This window comes from Lissotriton helveticus, chromosome 2_1 (genome assembly GCF_964261635.1).
Source record: "Lissotriton helveticus chromosome 2_1, aLisHel1.1, whole genome shotgun sequence".
Taxonomy (NCBI): Eukaryota; Metazoa; Chordata; class Amphibia; order Caudata; family Salamandridae; genus Lissotriton; species Lissotriton helveticus.
The window spans coordinates 1,759,243,217-1,759,268,043 of record NC_136059.1 but is presented as its reverse complement, the minus strand read 5'-3'; the positions used below and the strand labels follow the sequence as shown (position 1 = coordinate 1,759,268,043).

Sequence of the window (24,827 nt, the reverse complement as noted above, 5' to 3'; positions counted from 1 at the left end):
AGCTAAGGCTCTGTCTAACTTTAACCGGGGTTACAGGTTACATACATGTCGTGTCCCTCTAGAAGGGTGGAATGCTAACCCCGTCGCCAGAATTGACGAGGGGTTAGTATTCCAATTCGTATGACACCTTACTCGACATGTTTTGATAAAGCGATACCAGAGTTGGCATATAACCGCGAGGATTATAATGCACTTAAGAGTATATGGTATGCGATATCATGGAAACGGCTAAGGGATGGATCCCGAAAGCCGCAGACAGGCTCAGCTCATGCCAGAGCACTATCTCACACGATTCCAAGCACTCTGCCTTCAGGATTGTTAAGGCCTGCCATAGGAGTGACTGATAGGAGATCTGTGTGTCCATTTTTAGGGTTAGATATAGGTATACTATATCTAAAGCAAAGGGTGATTACACCACCTTGCCCCAGCTGTCAAGCAGCCAGTTGTGTCAGATTTGGATGGCCAGCCAGGGGTGGCATAATACATGCTGCAGCCCCTGGTAGGCCCTGGGTACACCTATGCCCTGGGTACCTAAGGTACACTGTACAGGGACTGATAAGGTGACTCAGTATCCAATTGGATATGTACCTAAGGTACATGGAATCCATTTTACAGAGAGAGCAGTGGGCCTGGGGTCCTGAATAGCAGGGCCCCAGGTCAACTAAGTCAGAAAACCAGCAAAACACCAGGCAAAAAGTTGGGGGCAACCATAGTCGGGGATCTACCTTCCTACAAATACCACCCTAGATCTTCTGTTAGAATCCAACGCAAGTTTGTCATGGTGGAGGACTTGCTGTGGCCAGTTCTCAACTAGCAGCTCATGGTTCCTGAAGGAGTCTTCTATGCACATAAACTATGTAGAGCTTCTTGCAGTCTCCTTTGCGATAAAGTTTTCCCAAAAATGTGTGCTTGTTGTTTAGTTCTTCTCAGAATGAACAACCTCGTGGTAGTTAGTTAGGTGCATCAATCACCTAGAGGCAGAGGTCAAAAATCCTACAACCCCTCGCTAAATAATTTTGAGAATACTTCTTCAACATCATATTTCAGTAGGAGCAGAATATCTCAGACATTTAAATTCAATAGCAGATTTACACTCCTTCCACCTCAGAGATTTCAGCGACTGGCAGTTGCATGTACCAGTATTGCAGTACTTTCAGAAATGTTGGGGTCCCCTCCTGGCATTCAGACTCCACATCCAGCTTCCATATTTTTAAAGTGGGAGACCAGAAGCAATGGCTGCAGTGGCAGACACTTCTCTCCATCCTTGGCATTAAGGACTCTCACATGCATTCCTATTTATCTCTCCAAAATCAGGAGGTAATTATTCTCACTAGTGAGAATCACACCGTTTTGGTCGTCCCAGATTTGGTTCCACAGATCTGCTTCAAATGTCAATAGGAACTCTGAACCTGTTGCGCAATCTCCTATATCACATCCAGAATCCTCTGGGTCAAAATCACCGTCTGGTTATTTTCAGACAATCTTTTTCAGACAATCTTCAGCTCATGGCCTAGAAGCTTTTGGGAATCACTAGTCTATAGCAGAACTTTCATCAAACTCTATTGAATTCATCAAAAAAGATGGAACTTCACACGTTTACAAATGAGCTTGGCATTTCTTGGACTTGCTGGTGCATGGTATCAAATTCAAATTTCATTTTGGCAAATATTTCTTTGATTGCCAGTTTCCTAGGAGAATCTTCAGAAAAGTCTTATAGAGAAGAAACTATTCACAGATCTATAATTGTATTACTTAATACATAAATAGCAGGAAAACCAGTTGTGGAACCGAAACTAGTTTGCAAACTACTCTGGGGTATAAGGTTGAGTATCACTCCGACCCCTAAATGTACTTTTATATGAGATCTAAACTTGATCTTAAATTTGTTTGTTTCATCACCTGATAAATCTTCTTTAGCTTAACAAAAACGTTTGCCTGCGATACTGACAATGTCACAGTGCTTGATCTCATTTAACAGGATGTCTGTGGTAAAAGCGTTGAACCTTTTGTCCAGGTGGTTTACTGCCTTTGGGGCTTTCTTCTCAACAACGAAGAGAATGACAACTTTCACTTTTTCAATGGAGTAACCTCCTTTCCCAGATCACTCTAATCTCTGTGTGGTAATATGTTAGAAAAAACATATGAGCCTCGAACACTCACTCTCACATCACCTCAGGACCAACTTCTCATTTCACTTATAAATCCTCATTCTCCTTTTTCTTCAGCAACCTTAGCCAAGTTGGTGAAGTGGGTCATGTCCTAAGTAGGAATTGATGTTTCTGTATTTGCAGATCATTTGGTCAGATGTGCTATGGCTCCAAGGTTTTCTGGACTAGAGGTAGACTGGAAGACATTGGGAGAGAGGCTGATTGGTCCTCAGCATATACTTTTAAAGCGTTTTATTGCAAACTAGTTAATCATGCTTATTTTGCTCTTATTAACTCGCTATAGATAAGTAAAATAGGACCTCCGGTCTTGACTTAAAATGCAGATTCTCCAAATGATAATGTAGGAAAGTCCTATTTTTATTAAAGGTATGGAGGCGAGTATTATCCCACCTCTTGAAATTTGTTATCTGACTAATCGATATGTTTTCCCTCCCTCTTTTAGGGATATTACTTGTTGTTTTACTTTTTCAGGGTCACAATGAACAGTTCCACAATCGACCTGATCAGACGACTTGAATGGATCATGATTCTGCTACTAATCTTCACCTGTATTTTCTTCTTGGTGCTTCCATTTCTGGATAAATAAACTAAACCTGCAGCATCAAGAAAGATGACATACAGTGGTCAATATAAAGTACACAGATAAGACGCCTGGGTTACTTACATTAGTATTACAGCATTACAGCTTGCTGGGTTTTGTAGTTTTTTTTATTATAGCATATGATCTATGTATTCTTTATGACTGACTGCTTTAAGACAACGAAAGAATAATAGTTGCTTCTGTGCCTTTAATAAAATTTAGATTTTCCCACACTAATACTTGGAAACTGCATTATAGCTCCCTAGTAAAGTTGGTCCTTTCACGGGATTCCCAGAAACCTCCGCCCTTAATCCCAAGCAAGTGGAACCAATGTAAATGCATAGAATTGTTTCCATGTATTCCTAGCCCCTGTCAAGGGAACATAAACGTTAATATTAAAGTATTGTGAGTCCAACTTTAACTAAACCTTTACAAGCAAATGTTGCAGTTCGTGAGTTTTGGCTGCATGGAGGTAAACCTAGGACTCTGGTGCTGAATTTTTAGAAAACCTCTAGAATCAAGAATAGCATTGAACAGCAAGAGCCAGTCATTACCATTGTCTTTTTCACGTAAACTTCCTGCCCTCTCGACAATCCGAAATCAGCTATTTTCGCAACATAGTTCTCACCGACCAAAATGTTTCGAGCTGCCAGGTCCCGATGAATGAACTAAGATATAAAAACAAAACAATGTATAAGTATGCAGTGCTTAATTTGTGCCTGAAGTTTACTTGGGCTGGTCTCTGGAATTTATGGCATAACTCTGGCAAAAATTACGACTGTCCACCATGTGGTGGCGCAATTTTTTTTTTTTTTTAACAAAGTACATCAGCAGAATGGTTAACGATTTAATAACATACATTTAAAAAAGTTTTCGGTCACCTGGAATAGCCAGCATAGTCACCGATGTAGAAGTGTGATGGTTAGGATGTAGCATTGGTTAAGGCATTTGACAGCGCTGACAGGGACAGTTGGTGAGACAAGCTCCAGTGACCTCAGGGCCAGGCTGGTCTATAGGGCAATAAGGCTGTGCTCGACGGGTTACCCTGGCAGGTCAGTTTTCTCTTTTTTGAGTGTTGGTTGACCTGTTTTATGGTCTGCTTGTGAGGTTTTACTGAAGATTTCCCTGATATTAAAACAAACATTGCCTGCAGCAAGCACAAATGCATGCAGTCTCCCATACCTCGCAAAATATTTCTACTTTACAAGTTCGAAATTGCCCCAAAGTGTCCCTAATTGCAAACATGGGCCACTATTTTAGCTATTTGATTCACTAATTTGGCCACTTTTATTTTTCATGGGACTATTTTGTGTCGCAGTCCGACTCCGAGTGGCCTCCTCCATATATGTCCATCACTGGGATCTCCCAGGGTGCATCCCAGTGAGGAGCCCCTCTGAAGCAAAAAGACCAAAATGGGAAATATATTGGGCCCTGGCTCTTATTGTTTTCACAAACTGAGAACTGCCAGCCTGGGTTTGTGATGACGTCAGCATTGTACGCTGAAAATCGATATATGAGCGATAAATATTTGGATCCGTGTACTACCTATCGGGAATATGTCCTTTTACAATTTCTATATTCAAACGTACATACAAAGGTGTAAACGTTGACATCGCATTCCTTTAAATGTACATCCTGGGAAGTCGGAGATAGCTGCTGTGAGAAAGCGGAACATGTGGGTGTTGAGGTCTAAAGACCAGATCGCATGTTCACACTAAGCGATGCAACGCCTTGTCAGGAGTAGTAAGCGCGATATAAATCATTTTACAATACAATGGCCCCCTATTTTCATATATGTCCATCACTGGGATCTCCCAGGGTGCATCCCAGTGAGGAGCCCCTCTGAAGCAAAAAGACCAAAATGGGCCCTCTCTCAGTAGTAAGAGGATAAAGTTACCAAGAGATAGCTCCGATTCCCCCCCACTCCATAGCAGCACTCTCCGACGGCGGCGACTGAAACCCGGCTCCTACCTGTGCATACCTGTTTTTGGCTCAGATAATCCATCCCTCTGGCGACATCAGCAGCAAAGTGCAGGAGCTGCTGAGAGGACAACGTGGAGGCCGTGCTGTTGGCAATGGCGAAGGCTGGATCCGTCTCCAGCACCCGGCTTTTCCGGAGGAAGTCCAGCAAATTCCCGTGGGGGGCATATTCAATGGCAAGGTACAAATAACCTAGTGAGAAATGGAACACTGCTTTAGCACAAAAAAGTAATATGAAATAAGAACGCTCAGCTCAAGGTTGCGATTCCCGGATTTTCCATGAAACAGATAATTGTTTTCTAACATATACATGTTTAACCGTCTCTCAGCATCTGGTAATATTTTGTTTCTTTTCCACAAGTCAGATTAAAGAGATATAATGCATTGTGCAGCCCATAAACTAATTTGCCGAGTTAGGAGCTGATTTAGAGTTTGACAGAGAGGGTACTCCGTTGCAATTGCAACAGAGTAAGGATTAGTTACTTACCTGTAATCCTAGTTCTCTTCCAGGGGTATCCTCATCAAAGTCATAAGCATTAGAATATTCCCGCCCATGTGCGGGACCCCGGAAACACTATATTATATGTGCCCCACATATATATACTCATATATATATAAATACATATATATATATATATATAACATGCAATAGCAGCCAATAAAAACAGAGCTGAAATATGCTGTGTAGAATTTCCACCATACATGTAATAATAATAAGCATTAGAAACATGAGAAAACAACACAAAGTTTGTTTTAGAAACTGTTTTAATGCTCAGAAAGCAGTAGAAATTCTTATAACTCACTGGAAGCATAGAAAGCTCCCAGGCTGCATTGCAAATACACAGTCTAAAAAGACTGAAAAGCTAACCTGTAGCTGCATAGCAATAAACCGACACCGTGCCTTTAAGGCACTCATGACCCCCAGTATCCCATCATGCCTCAGGGGTGACAGTTAGGTCAGTTGTTCTTTTCGGAGACTGAAAATAAAACCAATAACAAATAGGTTAACAATATCTCCTTATTAAAGAATGTCCTTTGCCCGGGGAGGCGGGAGGGTTGCTTATGATTTTGATGAGGATACCCCTGGAAGAGAACTAGGATTACAGGTAAGTAACTAATCCTTCTCTTCCAGGGGATCCTCATCAATAGTCATAAGCATTAGAATAGAATAGCGAGCCTCACCTCATCTCCCTGCGGGCAAAGGAGTAACAATACAGTAATAAACCATGTTAAGCCTAGTATTCACTAAGCTTGTACAGGCCGTAGGCTACCCAAATAGATTCCTCAAAGAGGCTTGTCCTACTTGAGTATCGGCCCTGGAATCAGACTCGAGACAGTAATGTCTCGTAAAGGTATGAACTGATTTCCAAGTCGCAGCCTTGCATATCTCCGACATTGGAATGTCGTGCAAGAAGGCTACTGTAGCGGCCTTCCCTCTAGTGGAATGCGCTTTGGGTGACTGCAACAAAGGCTTGCCTGCAAGCTGATAAGCCAATTTAATGCAAGAGACAATCCATCTCGCGATGGACCTCTTAGCCGCTGGAAAACCTGTTCGCATTGAACCATAGTTCACAAACAGTTGATCCGTTTTCCTAATCCCTTTGGTCATTTCCAAATAGAACTTAAGCACTCTTTTAAGATCTAAGGAGTGAAGTGACCGCTCGGCTGGGGTCGTAGGATTTGGAAAAAATGAAGGGAGGGAAATGGACTGATTTATATGAAAATCAGAAATGACTTTAGGTAGGAAAGCTGGATGAGCCCTTAGGACTACCCTATTGTGATGAAAGATAGTGTATGGTTCTTTCGCACAGAGAGCTTGAATCTCGCTGACTCTGCGAGCAGAGGTAATCGCCACCAAAAAGGCCGCCTTCCAAGAGAGATGTTGCAAAGAGGCCTTGTGGATGGGCTCAAAAGGTGGTGACATTAACCTGGATAGCACCAGGTTTAATTCCCATGGAGGAGAAGGATTTCGCACAGGGGGATACACTTTCTTCAACCCCTGGAGGAAGTCCTTAACCACTGGAACCTGAAAGAAAGAAACCTGATCTGGCGATTTTCTGTATGCTACTATGGCTGACAAATGCACCCTAATAGAAGCATATTTCAAACCAGCAGTGGCTAGGGAAAGGAGGTATGGCAAGATGACGTCCTCCTGTCCTGTAGTCGGATCAAGGTGATGATCCCTACACCATAGGAAAAACCGCTTCCACTTAAACGCATAGGACGTTCTCGTGGAAGGTCTCTTAGCCTCCTTTAAAATGTTCATGCACTCAGGAGGCAAGTTCAAATGTCCATACTGCAGGACCTCAGGAGCCATGCTGTTAGGTTCAATGATGGGAGGTTGGGATGCATTATCCTCCCGTTCATTTTGCTCAACAGGTCCGGCCTGCAAGGGAGTCGTCTGTGTGGACATGCAGACAGATGTAGAAGGTCCGGGTACCACCACTGCCGCGGCCAATCCGGAGCTATCAGGATCATTTCCATGTTCGACCTGCAGAGCTTGGAAACTACTCTCGGAATCAGAGCCAGGGGAGGAAACGCGTAAGCGAACGTCCCTGACCAATCCATCAGCAGAGCATTCCCCTGAGTTCCAGGCCGGTGGAACCTGGACGCGAAGGCGTGGCATTTGGAGTTTTCGTCGTCTGCAAACAAATCTATGGCTGGACGACCCCAGCAACGAAAAAGCTCTTCCACCACATCGTCGTTTAGCACCCAGTCTGCTGATCTTCGAAGTGCCTGCTGAGTGCGTCTGCTTTTACGTTCAACTCGCCTGGCAGGTGCACCGCCACTATCGTGAGGCCTCGAGAGAGGAGCCAATGCCAAATTGCCTGTGCCTCTCGAGACAGAGGGCGAGATCTTGTGCCTCCTTGTTTGTTCAGATAGAACATGGTGGTCGTGTTGTCTGTCTGAACTAGGACTGAGTTGGACTCTATCGCTGGTAAAAACGCTTTGAGAGCCAGGAATACCGCTCTGAGTTCCAGCATATTGATGTGGTATGTCTGCTCCTGCGCAGACCACAGGCCTTGAATCTGAAGCGGACCCATATGCGCTCCCCAACCTGGTAGAGAGGCATCCGTCACTATCGACTGGTTTGGAAGAGGCTGGTGAAACCGAACCCCCACCAGCAGATTCTTTCTCCGTGTCCACCATTTGATGGCGTCTTTCGTCGCTTGGGAGAGCGTGATGCGATCCTCCCAAAGTCCTGTCGCCTGGTCCCATTGATCCTCCAGGGCCTGCTGTAGAGGCCGCATTCTCAGCCTTGCGTTTGGGATGAGAAAGATGCAGGATGCCATGGAACCCAGCAGGGATGCGACTTGTCGGGCTGTTGGAAGCCGAGAGTCTATCAGAATTCCACATTTCTGGTTCAGGGAAAAAAGTCTCTCCTCCGAAGGAAACGCTTTTCCCACTTTTGTGTCCAGAACGGAGCCTAGGTACTGAATTGACTGTGTAGGCCGCTGGACTGACTTCTCCAGATTCACATGGAGACCGAGCCTGTGCAATTGGAGAAGACACAGATGTAGATCGTGCTTTACCCGCACTGGAGACGGACCTTTTAGGAGCCAGTCGTCCAAGTATGGGTATAAGAAGAGTCCCTTCTTGTGCAGAAAAGCCGCCACCACCGCCATGCATTTGGTGAAGACTCGTGGTGCGGACTTGAGACCGAAGGGTAGCACCGTGTACTGATAGTGTTTGTTCCCTACGACAAACCTCAAGTACTTGCGATGTTGATGAGCAATTGGGATGTGAAAGTACGCATCTTGCAAGTCCACCGAACACATCCAATCTCCGACTTGAAGATGTGGGCATATTTGGTGAAGAGCCAGCATGCGGAACTTTTCTCTGATGATGTAGATCGAGTATTGGTCTGAACTTGTCCTCCTGATCTTTTTTGGGGACAAGAAAGTACCTGGAGTAAACTCCCTTTCCTCTTTGAGCGAGAGGAACCTCCTCTAATGCTCGCTTTTGTAGTAGGACTGTTACCTCTCTTCGGAGCAAGCTTAGCTGGTGAGGGGAAGCGCTCTTTGGAGGTATGTTCTTTGGAGGAGCAAGGAAACGTAGTTTGTATCCATTGCGCAGTATATTCAGCACCCACTGATCCTTGGTGATGCTGACCCACTCTGCCAGGTGTTGTGAAGCACTTCCTCCCACTGGAGTGGGCAACGGCGCCAGAGGAAGCCACTGATCAGGCTTTTCCTCCTCTTGTAGTGGTAGAGGATTGTTGATGACCTCCTCTACCTCTGCCAGGTTTACCTCGAAACTGGGGTTTTCCTTGGGTTTTACTTTGGGACCATTGAGGGGTTTGAACCCTCTGTTGAGCCCCTCTCCCCCTGTTGGGCTTGAAACGACGCTTGAACTCTTTCTTCTTTTCCAAGCCCACCGCTTTCACTGTGTCCAGTTCCGTCTTCATTCAGGTCATTTCTTCGTCCGCATGCTCACCGAAAAGAGCGGAACCCGAAAAGGGGAGATTAAGGATGCGATGTTGAGCATCGGGCTTCAGGCCTGTCAAGCGCAACCATGCCGATCTCCTGGCACAAACCCCATGAGACTAGGAATGTGCCGACAGGACAGCCCCATCCGCAGCCGTGCTTATCATCTGATTCGCCACCAGACATCCTTCAGTCACGGTCTCTTCAAAGTCCTGCTGGTCTTCTTTTGGCAGCTTGGCTTTGAACCTTTCCATAGAGTCCCATAAGGCTCTGTCGTACCGACCCAGAAGTGCAGCCGCACTAGAAACCTTAAGAGTCGACGCAGCTGAGTTGCAAACTTTGCGACCCCAGGAGTCTTGCGTCTTGCTGTCCTTGTCTGGGGGGACGGAAGAAGAACCTGCCACTGCGTGTGTCTTCCTCGCCGCCGCCACAATAACAGAGTCTGCTGGCGGGTCCGATCTTACAAAAACCGGGTCAGAAGAGGCCGGTTTGTATTTCTTTTGGATGCGGGCTGGCACCGCTCTGATAGCCGCCGGAGTTAGGAATACCTCCTTGACGGGATCTATAATCCCCGGAACTAATGGCAGTAGAGGACGGGTGATCGCCTTTTTGTGTAAAGTCTCAAAAATGACTGTCGTGGTAACCTGAGGGACAGACATTTCAATGTTCAGCTTCTGAGCTCCTCTTTGCAAGACGTCCAGATACGTGCCAATGTCATCCACTGGGGAGGATCGGGACGTAGGACTGTCCGTCAAAGTAGGGGAGTAGTCCCTCTTGGAAGACCTGGTAGAAGAGGTAGAGGAAGTAGACGGAGTTCGTCGACGTCTACGGTGGACACTGTGCCTCCTCTCTTCGGATCGTTCCGGACGCACTTCTCGTCTAGGAGAGCGAGACCTGACCCGCTCCTCTGGGTCTTTTCTGGGAGATCGGGTCCTTCTGGGAGATCTAGTTGGTGTTCTCACCGGAGATTTGCACCTGGGAGGGCTATGCTTGTCCATCTCCTCCACTAGATCCTGAAGAGGAGACCTGTGCTGCGAGCTGGCGTAGTCCTACATACGTTTTGCAGCCCCAGAATCCCTCCAATGATCCAAAGACCTATACCATCTAGGTGAAAGTCTGACTTTATCCGCCCAAGGGTCCGTCCGACGCTCAGGTGACTTGCGTACTGGACTTCTGGACTTCGAAGAAGTAGTTGAGGAGCCAGAGGACCTTGAGGTGGAATGACGGGAAGCTGACTCCGTCACCATCACCACATCTGAACATCTCGACGCCGAGCGATCTTCCCTCGTGGTCGAGTGCTTTCGGGGAGTCGGCGGATCAAGAAATCTTGTTTGCGAGGATGTATGGTCTCTCGACGTCGAGCGGCGATGAGCAGCCGCCGACGGAGTTCCACGTCTCGACGTCGAACGGTGAGTACCGGCCGTCGACGGAGCCCTCTCCCTCGACGTCGAACGACGATGCCCAGTCGTCGACGGGAGTCTCGACGTCGAACGACGATGTCCTGTCGTCGACGAAGCACCCTGCCTCGACGTCGAGTGACGATGTCTAGTAGTCGACGGAGGTCTTTCTCTCGACGTCGAACGGTGATGATCAGCCGTCGACGGAGATTTCTGCCTCGACGTCGAATGTCTGTGCGACGACGGTGGAGGGGTATTGGACACCCTCGACGCCGAGAGCTGACGAGACACCGACGGAGACTGCATCCTCGACGCCGATCGACTCTTCCCTGTCGACGGCGGAGGGGTCTTGGTCCTCGACGCCGAACGTCGCTTCTTCGACGACGGCGGAGGAGTCACACTTCTCGACTTCGGTCGACGTCTGGATGACGACGGCGGAGGGGTGACCTCCCTCGACGCCGGTCGTCACCTGGTTGACGACGGCGGAGGGGTCCTGGATCTCGACGCCGACCGTCGCCCGGTTGACGGTGGCGGAGTTCCCTTCCTCGACGTCGGACGTCGCCCGGTCGACGCCGACGGAGGGGATTTCGACGATGGAACTGGATCCTTCGACGTCGTCGACGTACCTGGTCTTCTCTTCGACGGCGAGCCCGCCGTCGACGGTAGTTTAGACGATGAATGATCCACCGGTGGTTCTTTTCTCAGCGCCGAGCCCGACGCTGAGGGTGAGGGGTATGAAGACTTCTTTCTGGAAGATGAATGAGTCTTTTTGGAGCCCTTCCTCACCGGAGATCTTCCTCTTGATGACCTATGAGCTAGGCCATAAATGCGAATCCTCTCCCTGTCTTTTAAAGTTCTTCCTGACAGGTGTTCACAATGAGGACAGGTGCCTGGATCATGTTCCTCAGGCAGACACAGGATACAGACGTCATGGTTGTCTGACTTGGCCTTCTTGTTGCCACAAGAAGGGCATTTGTCAAAGAGTGAAGGCATTTTCCGGAGAAAAAGCTCACCAAATTGACTGAAAAAGACAGTATCTTACTTGACTAGATGTTAAATGTCGAGTAAGAACAAAAAATTGTGAAAAGTGAAGAGTTTTTCTGTCAAAAAACAGGAAAATTAGTGGAGCTGTGTAACCAGGGTCCTTCTCTGAAGGAGCCGGAAAGAACAACTGACCTAACTGTCACCCCTGAGGCATGATGGGATACTGGGGGTCATGAGTGCCTTAAAGGCACGGTGTCAGTTTATTGCTATGCAGCTACAGGTTAGCTTTTCAGTCTTTTTAGACTGTGTATTTGCAATGCAGCCTGGGAGCTTTCTATGCTTCCAGTGAGTTATAAGAATTTCTACTGCTTTCTGAGCATTAAAACAGTTTCTAAAACAAACTTTGTGTTGTTTTCTCATGTTTCTAATGCTTATTATTATTACATGTATGGTGGAAATTCTACACAGCATATTTCAGCTCTGTTTTTATTGGCTGCTATTGCATGTTATATATATATATATGTATTTATATATATATGAGTATATATATGTGGGGCACATATAATATAGTGTTTCCGGGGTCCCGCACATGGGCGGGAATATTCTAATGCTTATGACTTTGATGAGGATCCCCTGGAAGAGAACCTCTCTGACACATTTTCTGTATGCCTGCAAGATTTAGAGCCGGGCAGACCAACAGTGCATTGACAATGGAGCCTATCCGGTTCTGTCACTGACTGTCGTGCCCTGGATAGAGGGCACTAGGACCCTGCAGCACGAGTGTGGGATCGGGCTGACACTGGACACCAGTTCCAGTCAGGGGAAAGGAAGTAAGAGATAGACGACAATGACCAGGGATGGGGCAGGACGCAGATCACTGATGCTGTAAGAACATAATAAGAATAAAAGTTACCTTGACCAATTGGCGGTCTCCTGTCGTGATTGAAGTGCAAGGATACGACATCTGGTGACGAATGAGTAAAAGAATCACACGCGTGTCCTGCACAGCTGACAGAGCAAGAAAAGCGAGACCAGGAGCCCACCCTGGTTCGCATGAAGAAGGAAGTCACGGCGCGAAAGCCCACCACGGCCGTGACAACAGAGCAGGTGAAAATCCGATCTGCCTGGCAGGAGCAGCGCCGGTAAGAGACCCGATCGAAAAACACGTGTGAGAAACTGAAAGAACAGGCGAACTCTAGCGGGAGCGCGAGCGGCCATTTTAAGGCCAGGTGAAGTGACCAATCAGCGCCGTCGAAAATCGGGCGGCCATTTTTAAGGTCAGGAAATACCGGGATTGGCTCCGAAATCGCGCGAGATTTCGGCGGCCATCTTAGAAGAAGGCAAACGAATAGCAGAGCGCAAAGAAGCGGCGGCCATCTTAAGAACAGGCGAAACATAAAGAGAAACGAAAGACAGTGCTGAGAAGAGCACAAGATACAGGAAACAAGCACTAGACAGTGCAAATGAAAGCAGGAATAAAGGAAAGCACAAAGAGCAAACAAATAAAGACTTAAGGATCAGAATAGAAAAAAAAGGAGGAAAGACAGCAGAAAGAAAAAGTGCCAATAAAAGCACAAGACACAGGAAGTGCAGAAGACATAAATAAAAAAGGAAACAAGCCCAAGCAAGTGCAAACACAAGCACAAGGAGGCAGAGGAGCAAATTAGAAAAAGTGCCAATAAGAGCACAAGACACAGAAAGTGCAGAAGACATAAATAAAAGAGGAGACAAGCCCAAGCAAGTGCAGACACAAGCACAAAGAGGTAGAGGAACAAATTAATATAAAAGAAAACATACAATAAAGAGAAGGAAGGCAACAAGCAAGAGACATTTGAAGAGCGTCGGAGAAAGGGATTAAGAAAGATGGCTGAACAAAAGAGCAAAAATCAGAGCGCCCAATACCGCAGACCTCTCCCATTCAATCTATCGGAACCGCAAGTAGGGATCAGATGGGAGAAATGGATGAGGAAATTTGAGCGATGCATGCGGGCCACAGATGTAATAGAGGCCAAACAAATAGATCTATTTTTAAATCTGGTCGGCGATGAAGTAGATGACCTACAAAATGCGTTACTTACCTGTAACTGCAGTTATCCAGTATTGGTATCTTTCATAGATTCACATGCCTGAATCATTCCCCGTCGTCGGGGTGGGAGTCCCCGGTACATAAAAAGAGTAATGTCATAAAGACATATACATAGTAATAGGCCAGAGGCCTCTCATTAGTAACATATCCATGTCCTTTTGTAAAAAGGACCAAACTTTGGCCAAGAGCCAATCAGATATCACCACCCACTAGAACCTTCCTGGACGGAGCCCCAGTCCCTCAGATTTTCATAAACACTGTGCTAAGTAGTACCTACTGAGAGAACCAAGATGAGCCCTTCCAGGGGAGGTGGGTGGGTTGCATGTGAATCTATGAAAGATACCAATACTGGATAATTGCAGTTACAGGTAAGTATCGCATTTCTTATCCAGTATTAGGGGTATCTTTCATAGATTCACATGCCTGAATCAGAGTAGCAAGCAATCACCAGCACATTTCGTATGGTACAACATGTAAAATCACTCGATATAAGAATACCAATTGTGAAATATAACAAGTACCAAAATACCATATAAAAGAGAAATGTGCGAGTAGACAGTAGGAAGGTGGGATGAAAGAGAGAAGGCTCACCTCTAGTGAAATGGATGACGGAGCACAGCTTGTCCTACTGCTGCATCTTTCATAAGTTCAGAATCCAAGCAGTAGTGGCTGGTGAACGTATATGGTGTCTTCCATGTCGCCGCTCTGCATATGTCGATAATGGGCACTCCTGCAAAGAGCGCCATTGAAGTGGAGACAGCTCTGGTTGAATGAGCCCGAACTTTAGAATGCAGAGGATGACCTGCCTGTTGATGGCAGAAAGTAATGGCTGCAGAGATCCAAGGAGAAATGCTCTGCTTAGTTAATGGAAGACCCTTGTTAATGGAAGTTAATGGAAGGCAACAAAAAGCTGGTTGGATTTCCGAAACTATTCTGTTCGGTGGATGTAGAACTTCAAACAACGTTTGAGGTCTAAAGAGTGGAGAGACCTCTCTGCTGCGGAAAGGGGATTTGGGAAGAAAGTCCGCAAGACTAAAGGTTTGTTCAGGTGAAAATTAGACGGAACCTTTGGGATGAATTTAGGGTTGGTCCGTAGAATAACTCTGTCCTGTTTGAACTGCAGGAAAGGATCCTGAATAGAGAAGGCTTGCAGCTCACTTACATGCCTTGCTGATGTGAGCGCTAGTAAGAGAGCGGTTTTCCAAGACAGGTATTTGATGTCGGCTCTGTGTATTGGCTCAAAGGGATGTTTCATCAGTTGAGCAAGCACAATGTTTAGCTGCCAGGTGGGTGGTAAAGCTCTCACCGGAGGGTATGTCCTGAACAGGCCTTTTAGAAATTGCTTAACCAGTCTATTGGACCAGAGGGAAGTACCAGATGATGAAAGCCTGAACCGAGATATAGCCGCCAGGTGGACTTTAATAGAGGCATGGGCCAATCCTGAGTGCGCCAAATGGAGCAGGTAAGGTAGAATTTGTGCAGGTGTTGATGAAAAGGGGTGTATCTTGTTTGCTTTACACCATACACAGAACCTTTTCCATTTTAGAGAATACGTCTTGTTGGTACTGTCGGCCCGAGCCCAGGCTAAGACTGCCCTGCATTCTTGAGGAATGTCTAGGTTCTGAAACTCTCTGAACTCAGGAGCCAAGCCGACAAACTGAGAGATGCTGGATCCGGATGCTGGACTTGCCCCTGGTTCATTGTGAGGAGAGTCGGCCAAGACTTGAATAGAATCGGTGGTTCCAGCGACAGGAGATGAAGCTCTGTGAACCAGTGCTGGCGCGGCCACGCTGGGGCTATCAAGATCAGGGTGCAATGCTCTGCCTTCAGTTTCCGGAGGACCCTGGGAATTAGGGGAAATGGAGGAGATGCGTATGCAAAGACGTTGCACCATGCGATCGAAAATGCATTCCCTAGCGATCCCTTCTGGAGATGCCAGCTTGCGTAATGTTGGCATTTTGCGTTGTGCCGTGTCGCAAACAGATCCAGGTGAGGCCTGCCCCATCGGGCAAAGACAGAGTTGAGAAGTTGTTGATCCAGCTCCCACTCGTGGCACACCGAGCGTTTCTGCTCAGAGAGTCCGCCAGGACATTGTCCGTCCCTGGGACGTACTCTGCCCGAAGGGAAATGTTGTGCTGAAGTAGCCATTTCCAAATCCGTTGAGATTCTTGAGACAACGTCAGAGAGCGAGTTCCCCCTTGTTTGTTTAGATAGTGCATTGTGGTGGTGTTGTCTGTTCTCACAAGCACTGGGGAATCTTTGATCCTGGGCAGGAACGCTCTTAATGCCAGATAGACTGCCCTTAACTCGAGGAGGTTTATGTGCAGTTGCTTCTCTGCAAGGGACCACTGCCCGTTGATTTGAAGGTCCTGAAAGAACGCACCCCATCCTTCCAAAGACGCATCTGTAGTTATCACATGTGGCGAAACTGGAAGTATGAACGAAAGACCCTGCCTCAGATTCTGTGGGTGAAGCCACCAGTTCAGCGCATGGACAATGGTAGGAGTTATCCGGATTACGTCGTCGAAAGATCCCCTGCATTGTATCCACTGAGCGGATAGCGCCTCCTGAAGTGGACGCATACGAAGGCGGCAGTGTGGAACCAACAGGATGTTTGAGGACATCATCCCTAACAAGGATTTGTACAGGCGCACCGTGATGGACTTTTTGGATTGAATCCGGGCGGCACATAAAAAATGCGTGGTGCCGACTTCAGGCCGAAAGGCAATACCCGAAACTGGTAGTGCTTGCCCGTCACCGCGAACCTGAGGAATTGCTTGTGGTTCCTGTGGATTGGTATATGAAAGTACGCGTGATGAAGGTCTAAAGACACCATGAAGTCGTTCGCATTGAGGAGTTGCAGCACCTTCTGGATGGACACCATACGGAATAACTGTTTTTTGAGGTATTGGTTGAGGTCTCTTAAGTCTAATATAAGTCTCCATTTGTTCTCCTTCTTTCGAATTAGGAAGAATCGGGAGTAGAATCCCTTGCCTTTCTGATTCCGGGGGACTCTTTCTATCGCTCTTTTTTTGAGCACGAGGGAGAGTTCCAATTGCAGCATTGGTATTGGCGGCTTTTGAGGAGGAGTTTCCACGAACTCCAGAGAGTGTTCGAATTGAACAAGTTGGAGGACCCACCGATCCGTTGTAATTTGTTGCCAATTGCGAAGGAAGGATGAAATTCTCCCGCCAACTTTGCAAGGTGGAGAGGAAATGGAGACCTGTGGCAGAGAGAAGCCATTGCCTTCTGGCTGTGTCCTTCTTCCCTCCTCGTCCGCCAAAGGAAGACTTGTTGTAGGACGACTGGTTTTGCTGCTGTCTTTGTTGGTACTGGGGTTTGTACTGCTGATTTGAGCTGTATGTGGATTTGTACCCCTGACAGACACCTCTCGAGGACTGACCTCTTCCTCTAGAGCCCCGAAAGGAAGGATTTTTGTATTGGAGGGTACCTAGAGCCTTTGCGGTATCAGTATCTTTTTTGATACCCTGGAGCGTCTCATTGATGTGTTGCCCAAAAAGAAGTTGACCGTCATACGGCATGTCCAATACCTTGGTCTGAACTTCAGGCCGGAAAGATGTTGCTTTAAGCCAACCTTGGCGCCTCAGGACTGCAGCTCCTGCCAGCTGACGGAACCCCGTGGATGCGATATCCATCGCCACATCAATCATCTCTGAAGCGGAACGCTCACCTTCAAGGAGAATCTTTTTCGCCTCTTCTTTCTGCTCTTCTGGAAGCGAATCCAAATATGGAGCGATATCTGCCCACATTTGACAGTTGTAGCGTCCCAACAGTGCCAAAGAGTTTGCTTCACGCACCGTTAGAGCTGAAATGGACGAAAACCTCTTCCCTATGTTGTCGAGTTTTCGACCTTCCTTATCTGGCGGCGCAGCCAACGCAGCTGATGGATTTTTTGACTTGCGCTGCGCTGCCTGGGAAATGACGGAGTCCGGCTTTGGATGGCCAGTAAGGCAAGCTGGAGCTGTGTCCGGAGCTTTATATTTTTTGTCCAGTCTGGGCAGTACTGGAGGCAGAGATGAAGGTTTTGCATTATTTTCTCCCCTTGTTCCCAGATGTAAACAATGATGGGAATGGACCGTACAGTCTTTGTGAATGGTTCCTTAAAATCATAAAGGAAGCAATCCTGTTGTGTCGCCGTTACCTTGAGTTTGAATCGTAACGCCCTCCTTTCTAGGATATTGTGGAATCCCCCAATGTCTTCCGGGGGTGAATCATCTTGTGCCTGTACAGGGGATGCTGGACCTGGAATCACATAGTCATCCCATTCGTCTTGTGTGTCCTGGAGCTCCCCTTCCTCCCGTTGTTGCTCCTCTTCTTCGTCTTCCTCATCAGAGGATGGCGGAGGACGCGAAGGAACCGGACCTGGTTGAAGGACTAGAGGAGGAGGCCGAGGCCTAGGTGGCGGTGTCACAACTGGCGGAGGCGGAGGAGTGGACGGAAACCTTTGCTTGTAGTCCGCAATCAGAAACTGCAGATCTGTCACTATGGAGGCTGGGAGACACACCATAGGCTGTAGAGGAGGCGGAGGAGTGAGGAAAATTATATTTTGCCTGACCAAATATGTCCACTACATATACCCTATGTTACATGTCATGTGCATGTCACCCATGCATATTTCCCGTAGTGGCCTGAATCACTAGGCCTCTGCAAACATGTCCTGCAAGTCAAGTCATCAAGTCTCCCAAACGTTAAGCTAAAATGAAGGCCCATGTATTTGCATTTTGCATTGTGCCCCTTTAAATAAATATCGTACTGGTTGAGCCTGAAACCACTTTCTGAATTAATGTTTACATGACTCTTGGCATACTGAGCTGCAGTCACGTCAGCAAGAAGTCTGCCAAGACAGTATTATGAATAACAGTTATCCGTCTGCTGTACAGAGTGGCATCCCTGCCCGGTGAGGAAAAGTAAACAGACCCGTCCGATAGCCATTCTGTCTCCATTTAAGTGAATTACAGTGCTTGCACCCATAGAAAGCTCATGCAATGAAAGAATAAATATGCCCTCTCTGTCTTTTAGTGACGAACAACCTTTTCTTCAGATAATACATCCCCTGACTCTAGATATCAGTTGTACTAGATGTGCTGGTCCCCTTGACATAAGAGATCTCTCTGCTAGGTTGAAAGTCAGCCTCCTCCCAGTTACACGTCAATTGCACGTCAATTGCTCAAATTGCACAATTAGGGCACAGTTCGAACTAGTCATGCCAACTCCTCCTCTAAGTACCCACCCACCTATGACACCTACCTATCACACACCTATGACTCATCAAGTGTACACCCACATGTTCTTATCTCATTTTCTGTCTTGCGCCTGCTCCTATGTACAAGGAGTAAAAAGTATATAATATAATGTTTTGTTATTAAATGTTAGAAGACTCTTCCTGAACCTCAGAGGTGATGGAACATATTCTCCCTTTGACTCGAGTTATTGGAATAAAGCCCATTTTAACTCAGATACCACGGACTCTGCTTCTCACTTGATGCATGATACTTTGTTAATGCCTAGAAATTCCGCCAGGGTAATTATTTATTTACCACATAATTTGGCGCCCTTACAGGGACATATCCCTTTCCCCACTCGCCGGAGTTGTCGGTCTAGTCTTTGCCCCCTTCTACAGCCGTGACGGACTTCAAAGCGCTCCAGCAGGACTTCCTGCCACTCCCTCAGGCCCAGGAGGAGGACGGACTGCGACCAGGCATCCATGCGAGGCGGTGAGAATCGCGGATCGTCTCAACCAGAGGCCCAGCCCGTGAGAGAGCAAGGTCCGAGGTCTCCAGAGGTCCACCTGTTCCAAGGCGCAAGCGTAGTCAAGTCAAGTTTCCGAGGCCTTCAAGTTTCAAGTTCTGCTTTCCCGGTGAGTACCACTATGGGGAATGTATCTAGTTTCAAGACGGGCTCATTTTAGATGAGAACGGTCAAGACGTGTCCACAGTAAAAAGTGGGCCCGGTAAAGACGTGTCTCAATTTTTGAGACCGGTATGGTTTTACTGTATTTTCAGTGCACAAAAATGTTTTTCAAGTACATGTTTAACTCTCTGTATCAGTTTAGGTTGTATCTGTTTTAGTGTTTCAATGTTATGTTGTTTTAGTGTGAATGATTGTTGATTGTTACAGTCTATTTTTGTGTATTGTGTTTCCATTGTATTGGTTTCTGTTTTCAAAATTACGTCAGATAGGGACCAGAAGAGGTTTACTAGAATAGACAGTTAATATCCGGCCTAGAGACACACCTGGTCATTTTATGTATAATAAGCATGGGCTAAACGCCATTTGAAAAAGAAAGTCAAGACCCTCTCAGAAAGATGCCATTGAGTTATGGCGCAAAGTGTCACATAGGTGATCAGAGAATGAATTCAACAAAGTATAGAGAAATAATCTAGCAGAGAAAAAAAAAGCCAAAGAAAAAGAATCACGTCCTCTCAGAAGAACTAGTTCAAGTGACCACCTCAGAAAGACCCAGTAGGTAGAGAACGCCACCACCTGTACCCTTTAGAGTATGTAAAATAAGTCAACAGCATCTGAAGAGTTCATTTCTTTGTATCTAGACAAGTCCCTTCTGGACTGCGCAAGTGCCTTGTGAGTAACTAGTTGGTTTATTTGTGAATTGCGCTTTGTGCTTAAGACTTGTGAGTAGTTTGTTGAATTTTCTTAAGTATAGCTCCTTGTAAATATGCCTTGTGAATAGCGTGTCATTTTTGTGACTTGTTGAGTTTCTTGTGAAATATGGCTTGTGAATAGCGCCATGTGGTTATGTTTTGTGCAGAGCATGTTATCATCAGGTCCCTAGCCATTACGTTAGTCAGGAGAGAGCTGGATCTCTTTCAAGTGCTTAGAGAAAATGTTTTGAAGATATGCGTATGTGTTATGTGATAACGTGGAGAGATGAGTTCATGACTTTCCCATGTACTGCAGTCATTGGGGAATGATTGTGCTTCGGCTGCCAAAGAGTTAATATCTTTTATTGAGAAGGCAGTATTTGTTTTAACAAGGTGTTGAGGAATTTTGGCGTTTTTTTTTTGGTGTTTGCGGGGGGGGCCTGTTTTTGAGCGGGAATTCGTACCCGTTCCAGTGGAGGGATTTGGTTGCTTTACGGTGAGGATTTAGGGAATAGCTTGGACTACTGTGATGCAAAATTTGAAAAGGATCTGAGCTGTGGAAGTGGTGGTAAAAGCATGTTTTGTGTGGAGGTGCGATTTGCCATGTTATCCAATGGGCGTATTCAGTTTGCAGATTGAATGGTAAAATGTTGCATGGAGAGTAAAGAAGTGTATTTGTAAGGGTTTTGCTTTGGGACACTTGATTTAATGTGTTTGGCTCAGAGGTCGGTATAGTTGTAAATAGACCAGTCGAATTGAGATAAGGGTTTGCACCACGAAGAGTGTTTTAATGTTTTCGCGGTTGGAAAGAAAATATGAAACAGACCCATCTTAGAATGTGCTTTAAATTAGTGTAATGCAACAGTGTTTTTTGTTTAAATAGGAATGTTTCTACAGAATATTTTTCCCAATGCAAGCTGCCCTTTAGAATAGCGTGTGACAGTTATCCCACTCACTTAGGAAAGTGGCTATTTGTAAATTAATGAACGTGGCCTTTTTGATAGCTACAATACACTACCATCTTAATGCATTGCTAAGAGTCCCCTACATTAGTTTAATTTGCATTCATTTAGTTTCAAGGCTCACCTATGTACTTTGACAGGCTGCTTCAATTGATATGTGCAGAGAACAGTCCCAACGCAACAGTCCATGATAATTCGTTTTTTTTTTCTCTCAACTGCAAAGTGCTTAGCGTTGTGTGCAGAAGCAAACTGTCCCTTTTTGTGTGGTAATTTGCATGCTAAACAAATGCCCATGTTTCAAATGTCTTGCCTTCTAGCTGAATTAGTTAGACAAAAGTTTTTTTTAGAAAGTGGAGCTTTTAAGTAGCAGTACAGAATTATTTTAAAATGCTAGCATGTCACTCAGTTACAGAAAAATATATGTCTTTATTAATTTACTTTTTAACACGTTTTAAAGTTCGCTTCAGTTAGTTAGAGAATAATGGTTCTGGCCTGGGAAGAGATATGTTATGACGTACAAGGAATGTGTTTTTTAACCTTGAGACAGTCCGTCCGAGACCGAGATGGCCTGGCTCCCAGTAAATGTTTATGTAAAGGGAGGGCTACTCCCTCTTGGAGCGAGCAGTGCCTGTCTTGTTGGCCATCCTCCAATTCCTTTCCGCGGACGATTATTGGCTGTTCTCCAGCTAAGTCAGGCTTCCTTCGCGAACAGAATAAAAATACTTGACGAGCCACGGAGACAATGTTTATGTAAAGGGGGGCCAAGTTGCTCCTCTGAAACGGTCAACATTGAGAGCTTCATTGACTTACAGATAAGTCACGCTTGCAAATGTATAGTTTAAAAAAGTGTAAACAGAATAATTGGCAAGAGTCTTGCTCTTGCAATGAGTTCAGCATCTGGCAGTCATTCAATTTTAGATCACAGTGTAGCCCGGCTTGGAATTGATTCAAAGCTCCGAGCGCGAACATAATTCTAGAGGGAGGGGCTGTTTCTCACAGAGGCTCCAGCCTTCTGTCTATGACAAGAATACTTTGATTTTATTCAAATACATTTAGAGAACATATTGTAGGTAGTATGGTCATACTGTTCCCAAGATCTAGAGTAGGATTTCTTTTTTTTTTTGTAAACTGCAGAGCTTTTGAATTGAAAATTCATTTTACTTTATTTATTTATTTCTATGTCATTTATTTTTGCTAGATTGATGACAGTGAGCCCTAGCATTTACAGTCAGACACTAAAGGAACGGCTGGACAGTGTTTACATGCCTGCCAACACAGCATTGATACAGTACATTAAGACATTCTAATTACAGCAAGATCAGAACCAGACTGTGACATTGCATCTCTGACAGTCTTATACTTTCTGTGTAAAGCAAGTGGTGTACAACACTTGCTTTCCAAGGAGGGTACACCAGGTATACAGCTAACACGGTAGACAGCTAACACAAAAATCATACAGCTCATTATTAACCTTTCACAGCCCAGGACACAAAAGGAAGTACGTGCCTTTATTGGCCTCACTTCTTACTGTAGGCAATGGATTCCCCAGTATGCATATCTAGCAAACCACTCATACAGTTAACTACACAGAAGGCAGCCATTTTGACTGTTCTCCCTAGGACACAAGAACACACCTTGGCATTTGAGGAATTAAAAAAGAGCATTATGTCAAGCGCCAGTTTTAAGCGACTCCATGTTACAGTAAACATTTTATGCTTTTTTATTTTTATTTATTTTTACACTTGACTGTAGCAAGACTGACAGGACATGAACTGACATTATTTCAACCACACATAGAGATCAGACGTTGTAACATTCTGAATCCTGCAACACTTTTGCCCTCAAGTACAGTAAATACACCACCACATGACTGTGTGGACGTTATGAATATAGTGACCAAAACAAGACCTGACAGATATTGTACTCCCAGACCCTGACCTGACGCTCTATGTAGATGGATCATGCATGAGAACAAGTACAGGAGACTTAGTAGCAGCGTATGCCGTGACCACAGAAGTCATAGAGACACAGAAAATAGACACACTGTCTGCTCAAGCAGCAGAGCTCGTTGCTCTGACACAAGCCTGCATAAGAGCAAAGCACTTGAAAGTAAACATTTATACGGATTCACAATATGCCTTTGGCGTAGTCTTGACCTCCCATGGGACCAAGATTCAGCACAGCCAACTTATTCAGGCCCTGTTAGAGGCCATACATTTACCTACAGCCATTTCTATCCTGAAATGCAAAGCTCATACCAAAGTTACAGACACCAACAGACACGACAAGGACAGAGGTACCATTACTGACAACATGTATGACAGTCAGGGATCCTACTCAAGATGTACTTGACATACAGACACATGCCACAACAGATGAGATAAAGAATTGGACTGAACAAGGAGGGGTCCAGACTGACCAAGGTTGGATGACTAAGGGAAAAAGCACATGGTTTCTTTCAGATTCTATGATACAAGTAATCATAAGCCCAGCACATAGTCCAACACACGTAGGAGAGAAGATGATAGATGATGATAGACTGCTTACAGGTTTAACAAGCACCTACGTGCAGCAGTGAAACAGAAAGTGCGAACATGTATGAACATGTATGATCTGTTGTCAGTTCAGTCCAGGTAAAGGCATTCCGGTGGAACAAGGCGGATTTCATCCTCCTGACCACCCTTTTGAGGTTCTCCAGACGGATTATATCCAAATGGACAGATGTAGAGGTTTAACAAGTATGTCCTAGTAGTTGTGTGTGCACTGTCTAGATGGACAGAAGCATATCCAGTTCCTGATTATACTGCTGTTACAACAGCCAGACAAGTAGTGCGCAGTACTTCCCCAGACATGAATTACCTCATGTGATCTATTCAGACAACGATCAGCCATTCTCCTCTGAATTAATGAAACAAGTGTCCCTTCTGTTAGGTTATACATGGAAATTCCATTGTGTCAGACACCCAGAAGCAGTAGGCTTTGTAGAAAGACATAATCAGACCCTCAAGACAAAAATTGCTAAGATCTGTACAGAAATAGGCATGGATTGGATGGTGGCCTTGCTGGTTGCCCTCTTTTACATGAGTATGGTAGCTCATTCCAGAACCGGCCTATCTCCTTATGGAGTATATATGTGGGGTACGCCTATGCCAAAGAAAATAACTGATGTTGACAGTAACATGCTGACAGATTACCTGGCTTCCTTGATGTCTACACTACTCTCTTTTCATTCACAGGTTGCTGCCGCCTTCCCTGACAACACCCAGGTCAAGGAACATGCCATAGCACCAGGAGAATTTGGACTCCTCAGGATCTTTGATCGTTCAAGACCCCTTGAGCCACGTTGGAAGACGCCGAAGTTGGTGGAAGGACGTAAAGGCCGAACTCACCTTCATCACTACAAAAGGAACTTTGGAACTTTGGAACTTTGAAACTTTTAATAAAGAACACTGACCTTTGCTAGAAAATACCCCTCAGCAAGAGTATAGGTTTAGATCAAGAACTAGTAAGTCAGACGTAGTTTAATTGTTTAAGCCCACCCGGTGGTGAATCGGTTAGACTCGATTCTGACATGTATAAGATCACATATGAGAATAGCAAGAAGAGAGATAAGAAGGAAAAGT

General features: G+C 45.7%; 1 protein-coding gene across 1 annotated transcript in view; it reads right to left on the bottom strand.

The window, feature by feature from the left end:
• The window catches only part of TEK (TEK receptor tyrosine kinase), a 668,093-nt gene that overhangs the window by 97,811 nt on the left and 545,455 nt on the right, over positions 1 to 24,827 (bottom strand). Inside the window, exons 17-18 of the mRNA XM_078676713.1 lie at positions 4,730 to 4,920; positions 3,303 to 3,416 (exon numbers count right to left, since the gene is read on the bottom strand). Coding sequence (XP_078532839.1) covers positions 3,303 to 3,416; positions 4,730 to 4,920 — 305 coding nt within the window. The remainder of the gene's footprint in view (positions 1 to 3,302; positions 3,417 to 4,729; positions 4,921 to 24,827) is intronic.